Source organism: Phaethon lepturus, unplaced genomic scaffold (genome assembly GCF_000687285.1).
Source record: "Phaethon lepturus isolate BGI_N335 unplaced genomic scaffold, ASM68728v1 scaffold26332, whole genome shotgun sequence".
Taxonomy (NCBI): Eukaryota; Metazoa; Chordata; class Aves; order Phaethontiformes; family Phaethontidae; genus Phaethon; species Phaethon lepturus.
The window spans coordinates 1,402-9,430 of record NW_010521673.1 but is presented as its reverse complement, the minus strand read 5'-3'; the positions used below and the strand labels follow the sequence as shown (position 1 = coordinate 9,430).

At 37.4% G+C, this 8,029-nt stretch overlaps 1 protein-coding gene across 2 annotated transcripts in view; it reads right to left on the bottom strand.

The window, feature by feature from the left end:
- Window positions 1-4,648, bottom strand: part of LOC104616552 (transketolase-like) — a 20,369-nt gene extending 15,721 nt beyond the window's left edge. The window contains exons 1-4 of one of the 2 annotated variants that reach the window (XM_010281597.1): window positions 4,493-4,648; window positions 2,790-2,903; window positions 2,034-2,131; window positions 159-350 (exon numbers count right to left, since the gene is read on the bottom strand). In XM_010281597.1, coding sequence (XP_010279899.1) covers window positions 159-350; window positions 2,034-2,131; window positions 2,790-2,903; window positions 4,493-4,648 — 560 coding nt within the window. The remainder of the gene's footprint in view (window positions 1-158; window positions 351-2,033; window positions 2,132-2,789; window positions 2,904-4,492) is intronic. The other variant, XM_010281598.1, reaches the window with a different exon arrangement.
- Window positions 4,649-8,029: the final 3,381 nt, after the last annotated feature.

The window sequence follows — 8,029 nt, the reverse complement described above, 5'->3', positions numbered from 1 at the left end:
CTGTACAAATAAAGATAACCAATATCAGGCATCATGAAAGAGCATCTTGGTGAACAGTATTCTTTAATTGCTGAAAGCTCATTTGAAAAATTCTGAGAAGCAAATAAAGCATAGAGTTTCAAATGGGAGACTATACCGAACTTCTTCCAATCACATACCCGAAGGCTTCACAGCGTTTCTGATAAATTTCAACATGATGCTGCAGTGGGGCAGGGTCACTTTGTCCAAGACGGTTAACATCAAATATAGCAACAAGATTATCAAGCTTGTAAAATCCAGCAAAGGCCATTGCCTCCCAAACAGAGCCTTCAGATAACTCTCCATCTCCAAGCAGACAATACACTCGATAGCTGGAAGAAGAAATAATAAAAAAAAAAATTTTTTTTTTAAATTAAGTTTGATGTCTAAGCACAATTGAATCAAAAGCAAAACCTCTGTAACAATTCACAGTGAGAATTTACTGCTTTTTCTATCCCAAACTCAACTCCCATTGCTCAATGCATTGACCTCAGATAACCTTACGTAACCTTAGACAAATTAAATTAAAATATTTTTGAGCTGTTACACATGAAAAAAATAAGATGAGAAGTATTGTACTCCTTTTCAAACCTTTGTCTCAAAAAATCAGGTCTTAAGCCTCCTATTGCAAGGCTTGAATGAACAGGCCCATTAAACACTGTCACTGTGACTCAGCAAGATTGCTAACAATGCACGAAAGGTTACTATCTGCTTCCCCGTTCCTACCATATACTCCCTGGAAGGATGACCAACAATTTAATTTCAGGAAACTATAAATATGGGGGTGAACTCAAGTACGGATTAAAGCATGTTGCATAACCAAATTCAGAATTAAAGAAAAAGATAACCAGCATCATCTGACTTTGTAGACTATTTCTCCAAACACTGAAGCTTTTTATTTAGGCAAAACTCAGTTAGCAGGAGTAGTGCTTGATCTCTGCAGGGTTCAGCCCCTCTATTTTTCTTTTGTTACCACTCTCTTTTTTTGGGATGGCAAAGCTTTATAAATGTTTATTACCTACTGACATTAAAAAAAGAACAGTAAATTACCCTTCAAATATACAATTTTAAAACAAAATAATCAAGATGGCTGTTAACATATTTTTGTACTAGAAATTAAGCTATAACAGACTTTTGATCTGAATCCCACCTGCCCTCAGCTAAATCTGAACTCCTTCCACGTAAGGTGCTCCCCAGTACTGCATGCAAGACCACCTTTTTCTTCTGTCATGTAAGCATTGGTTAGATTTTTTCCACACGTAGCATCTGTTAAACTCAATTAAAATCAGCAAGTCATCTTTCACAGAAATGATTTCAAGCTAGTGAAGTGTAGGACACATTAACTGGGCAGCCTATGCTTGAATGTACTAGAACTGTCACATAAAATATATCAACTACATCAGGCTATTTTCCTCCTCATAAACAGATTTGCCTTTAGACATCTACTTTTCTTGTCCACGGAACAAATGGCAGCAGCAGTCATTTTTGTCTCTATGGAGTCGAGTGCCTTTCTGATAACACTCTGAAGCCCTACTTTATGATTCAATGGTGCTGTTATTGAACGTAGCAGTTCCTTATCTAGACATATGTTCTCCATTATTCGTCATCTGACTTTGAACATACACATCTCTAGTTTGCGTTTTCCTTCTAAGGGGACACATACCAGTCTCAAAATGGCTATCAATTACTCTCCAAAGTCAGAGGCTGCTCCAACAGCATACTATCTTCTCTGTTCAGGAACATCACCTTGCAATGCTACCAGGTTATGAGAGAACACACATGTGCACTAACTCTTGCTAATCTTTAAATCCCAGGTAGTTTCACTGTCAATGGCTTTGTAATTATCAGGCTAGTAACCTATCATTTAAAACCTGAATTTGAAATTAGATTTGGGAACGGAGAATAAAATAAAGGAGGGTTTGGGGTTTTTTGCTGATTGAGATAGGAATATAATTTCTTTTCACAAAATATTCCCATTGAATGCCTATAATAATGAAATATGAAGATGGAATTACCTGGCTCTGTCAAAGAATTTGCCAGTGTATGCCATTCCACATGCAGCACCAAGACCCTGACCAAGGGATCCAGTAGCCACATCAGTGAATGCTTGTCTCTGAAAATAAAAAGACAATTATTTTACAGTTAAGAAACAGAGGAACTAAATTCCAGTGCTAGGAGATCATTCAACATACATCAAAATTCACCTTCTCAGCTGTAACAATACAGTGTAAGTCGCTCCAAATCTTGCTCTGTTCCCCCTTTTTCCCTGCAATGCATGTACCTTGATGATGGGTGTCACACGCTAACTAGGTTCTCTGAGAGGGAACAGTACCCGAGGCTCAGGAATTTCTCAGCTATGCCTGGGATGGCAACAGTTGAGAATTGTTGTGTAAAAAATAATCAGTTGAAGCAGGTGGCTAGGAATGGAAAGACCACTGAGATGACCAAAATGGATATAAACTCTTGAAATACCTCAAAGCTCCTGAAAAGATGAGCAAAGCCATGCTGGAACTTTATATAAACCTTTTTAAAATGGAAAATATTGACAGACAGGACTGTAGGGGGATTTTACTACTACAACAAAGGTAATTTTTGCATGCTTATTCAAACGCAGACGTTGATTCAGTCATGAAGCCATAAATATCATCATCCTTCTTGTAAGTCTTTATCTTTCCCTGTACTGCAGCTGGCAACCAAGAATTGCTGCAAAATACATACACTTGTTGTTTTGCAGGAAACACCATCTTATAGCAAAGGTTATGAGCACTCACTGGTACTGGGTGTCCTTCTAAGACAGAATCAATTTTCCTCAAGTTCAGTAATTCTGCTTCTTGCAGAAAGCCAGCCTCTGCCCAAGCAGAATATAAAATTGGTGCTGCATGACCCTAGAAAGAAACATAAATTTTAAGCAAAGCACAAATTTCACAATATCGTAGTATCAAGGCAAAATTCTACAAAGCTGTCAAAGCATGGAATCAAGTTCTTACGTCCACTAAAAAGTTATAAAGTTATAAAAAGTTATAAAACACTTTTACAATGCAACGCACACACTGATGCTTGTTTCCAAGTCTCCCATACTTAGAGCACCCCAGACAGCCTGACTACAGTTAACACAAAGAATGCAGCACTCTCAAGGGCTACGTAGGATGTCCTCGAGACAATCAACACTGAAGAGCAAGAAGGTCTCTCTCAGCCACACAGGTCCAATTCCAAAAAGTAGTTTTGGTATCCAAATAAAAAAAACTTGATTACATTTGCTCAAACACAAGTTTCAAGAACAGAGCACTGTTTACTAAACCAGTAAGCAGTTGGATGAGCAAGTATTATCTTATACCCCTTCTTCAGTACATATATATTCAAGGTAAGCGAGTCGCAATAGCCAAAATTTGAAGCTTCATACACTCAGATCCTTGTGGCAAATTGGACAGCTGCAAAATACTAGTTATCTTCCACCCATGGAGTCATTAGGAGTCAAAAAGCATGCAGAGGTTTGAAACCATTTAGCAACACTGAGCTGAAACCTTGATTCTTTACCCAGAGAGAGGTAAAGCAAACATGAAGAAGCGGTGCTCTTACTGTTTTTCCACCTCAGCATTAGCTAATTGCTTCTCATCCGATAACTTATTTTGGAATGGCAATCAGAAGTGGCAGCAGTTATATCCAATGCAAGGACATACACCATCAGTTATGCAGCACTATTGTAAGCCACCATGTGAGCAACTCTGACTCAAAGTTGGAACCTGCCTCACTGGACTACTTCATCTGCCATTTTTTACATCACTATGTTTTCTGAAGGACTCCCGACTGCCTTCATGTCATATGACTGAAGTGTCCCTGTGATTTTTAAGGGCACAATGCAAAAGGGGATAGAAACATGAACAGCCAGTCCAGATTGGGGCTTTATGTGTTTTCTGAACCACAGTGGCTTCAGAAGTAGTATTGACTTTAATATCACACTGGCACAGTAGGAATGCAAACTACTCACTAACCTACCATAACTATTTCATATAATGCTCCCTGAAAAGCTGACAGTAATTAGTGCACATTGTGACGTGACTGCAGGCATAACAGCATGGCTGCATTTAACAAGTAGAGCACAAAAGCTAACTGCAACTTACTCGTTAGAAAATTGGTTATGCCAAAATAAAACAGACATTAATATTTCTTGATAGATTTTATAGACAACAACATTCATTATTTAATATTACAACAACTTAACATAGTGAAGTTAAGACTTATCAAGACACATTATAAAGGCACTTTTTAATTATTTTTGAGTTATGCTACTACTCAACCAGCTTTCAGTTGTCTTTCTGAAGTAGACAAATTCCAAGCTCTCAAATACTTCCAACACACTTCTGTGTAGACGCAACCATCTATGCGTAAGTCAAGGAAGACAAGTCAATTTAATATACATGCAGACAGCTCTTTACTAGCAGACTGCAACAGGATAGCATAACAGTTAAGATTTTACCTTTGAAAGAACAAACCGGTCGTTGCTGGCATTTCTGGGATCTTGCACTTTGTACCTCATGGTATGGAAAAACAGCACAGACATAATCTCTGCTGCACTGCAACATGATGTAGGATGGCTACAAGTCAAGAGAGACCCAAGATTACCACTTCTCATTATTGCTTACTCAGGACCATTTCTTTAAAATACTTTACCAGTCCCCTACTCCTCAGCATTAAAATACACAGGCTTAAGTGTTTTTGATTACCCTTTATTATATAACACCTACCATTACCCCAATGCCAATTAGTTGTACTTTGAGACAAAGGGAGCCTTCTTATCTAGTTAAAGTGGGTGTTAAAAGATAGACCCTGGTGACAGCTCAAGGACCTATCTTTCAGAGCTCTCTCTTCTTCTTCATGCCAAGGAACACCACCCTAATCAGTGATTGCGAAGCACAGGAAGGAGTATGACCCTGTGCCTGAAATAATACTCTACTGATTTATCTGATGGCAGAAATTCACCCCAATGCATAGGAAATGAGGACAGCTTTCCACAGTACTTTAGCCACTCACTGAGTGAAGGAATTAAAAGCGTGGCATCATGACTTATTCAGGCCCCATTGCACAGGCACGGATTCGTAATGCAAGATTAACTTTTGCAGAAAGTTCTGGAACATTTAGAACTGTTTAACAGAAACATAATTTTACTTTACCATGTTAACAGCTGATAGAACTAGAATTCTGATTTCTAAAAAGGGCATTAAATAATACAATTCCTGTACTTCGTCTTCTACTGAAACTGGACACAGAACTTTACTGTCGCCAGTAAACACCCAGATACACATTGTGAAATACTGATTTGCTTAATCTTTGGCTAAGAGAGGAAACCAACATCTTCTACATTTACATCTATATTAGTCTGAAATACTGAACTAGTTGGTTTATCAAACATTTGTAAGTATCTGGGATAGTCTCTCCCACTGAACTATCTGGGAAGACTTTTGCAACAATTTTCAACAGCAGCATAAATTAATACTTCAACTATAACTTGCCTTAGAAATACACAGGCCCATTTCAGAAGCAACTATGCCATAGAGTACCAACACGCAAATATAAAGTTACATGAAAAGGGTTATTTCCAAGTGGCAAATATTGAGTTAGTCCAAGACAAGGTATGTATTTCATTTGAAGCGTAATAGAAGGGCATACAATTACTTTCATTTATCAACACTACTGTAATTTAAATAATGATCACTGTAGCTCTTATGCACCTTGAAGGGATGGCACTACTTGATCACTTCAGTGTACCAGCCTTGGTTTTTCACTTGCAATAAAGATTAAAAGGGGCAAAGAGGCTCTTTAAAAATCTTTACTGAGTGCGGAAAGTAGCATTTTCCGGATTTTACTGGTGTAAACAGGATCATTCTTGACATCAGCAGCTGCTACTGAAGTACAGGAAAGTGAATGATGAACAGTAAGAAAGTTATGGCTGCAGAAATCTGCACCAACTTTGAAAATAACTTGCAGTCTCATCTCACTTTCTCTTCTACCAATATTTATTTTTCATCTTTAATACGATACTCCAAAAAATATTTGATCCTACTTGTAAAAGAGGACAAATTTACTATGAAAGTGTCACATTTCATTTCCCACATGTACATTCACCATGCATGTTAGGATTAGACAACACTTTCACTAGAACTTTAATCAGAATATTCTCTTCTGGTAGTACTAAACCTTCCCTCCCAACATCCCCAACAGAGCTGTAACAAGAGAATAACAACATGCAAAACACTAGCAAAATATGAATTACGGTTAGTGTCCATCCCTTAGTAAGTACTCACACACAGGGAACCAAAAGAATTAGCTTTAAACCATGGTTCAAACATATTAGTAAATATTTATGTATTTGAGTTAATCAATAAGCCTTACATGCTTGTTTAAAGCTTTCATTCCTTTAATTTTATTAACTTTATACTTAACCATACTTCTATGAACTCCTGGTCTTGGTAAAAAAAGTTTTAAACAACCTGAAATCCTTCCCTGCTCCGGGGCTCAGGGGGTGTGAAGGGTGGGGGGGGGGGGGGGGGGGGAGGTAAAATATTTAATAAATTACCTGAAAATTGGGAAAAAAAAAAATCTTGTTAAAACTACAGGTTAATTAAATGACTTCCTACCAACAGACATTACCCAAAATTTAACTGCATATTGGATACCAGAAATCATTACAAAATCAAGTACACAATTTTCTTTAAATATAGCCGTCTTAACCGCATCTAATGGTCTTCTATTAGGTCTTACTTTTCTAATAAGTTCTGTTGAAACAATTCCTCGTCAAGCTTAGCAAAGTCTATTTGGAGTACTTGTACAAGGGGAGAAAAAACCCACAGCAAGTCATCACAACTATTCTCACACAATCTTCCACATTTTGTTCCTGACTGATGAACAACCTAGAACTTTGCAATGGTGGTCTGATTAACACGCTTCTCTGCCAGATAGTGCTTCTTCTGAACTGCCTTAACTTTGAAATGTAGCCCTTTAGTAGGAAACCAAACCAAAGTACATCAGAACACTGAAATCCTGCATCAAGAGTAATTACTCCAGTGTAGTTTTGTGGGGGTTTTTTTATTACTCAGCATCAATTTGTATTAGCTCCATCCACATGCATCTACACATTTCAACTAAAAAGTATAGTGGTGGAATGTTAAAATGGAAAATTGAGTAAAAGACAAAAGCTAAAAAATGGAAAGAGAAAATCTGCAACAAGTGATTGTACCACGTTATGAAACTTAACTGCCTCTTAAAATACTCTTGCAACTTCTACTTTTAAGAATTTAACCATCTAATTCTAGGAAGCCACGCACTGTTTCAAAACTGCAGAAGGTTATCACTAGCTACAAAAGAGATTCTACCAGTTTTGATGAAAATGTCTGCACTACTTATCTAAAAGAAAAACCTTCTTCCACGCCCAAAAGCAAGTATGTTCAATCTTTACAACTAACTCAATCAAATTTTTCCCCACCTATGCCAATTTTAAGCACAAGTTTTTTTCCCAGTTCACCGAATTTTTCCACTACAGCTCATAAAGTACTCGAGGTGACATTTTTGAGCATCCTCAGGATCCGACTACCTGATCTTTTAGCTCTTGTCCAGACAAAGGCTGTACTTCCTTTAACAAAAGAGAGTACAGGTAAAGACTGCAAGAACTGGCATGTCAGATCTACCACAGAACCACTTGTGTTGCAACACATGCCACAGTTTACAGAAATTACTTCCTTGAAAGATGTAGGTAGGTCCTGGTTTGTTTGAAGTGCTTTTATTGCAAGTATTTCCTTCAGTTTTACAAACTACACCTGTAATAAACACAAATTTCCTTAACAAAATCAATGCAAGCGTGACTTTTTTTTATTAACTGTAAGCTTCTATTCAAATTTAATTTGCATTCAAACATCTTTCTACATTCTTAGTGTGTACCAGGAATTTAAGCAAAGCTCACGGTCTCATTCAAGTTTTGGAAAACACAGTCATAACATATAGCTGTTTTAGAAATGTATGT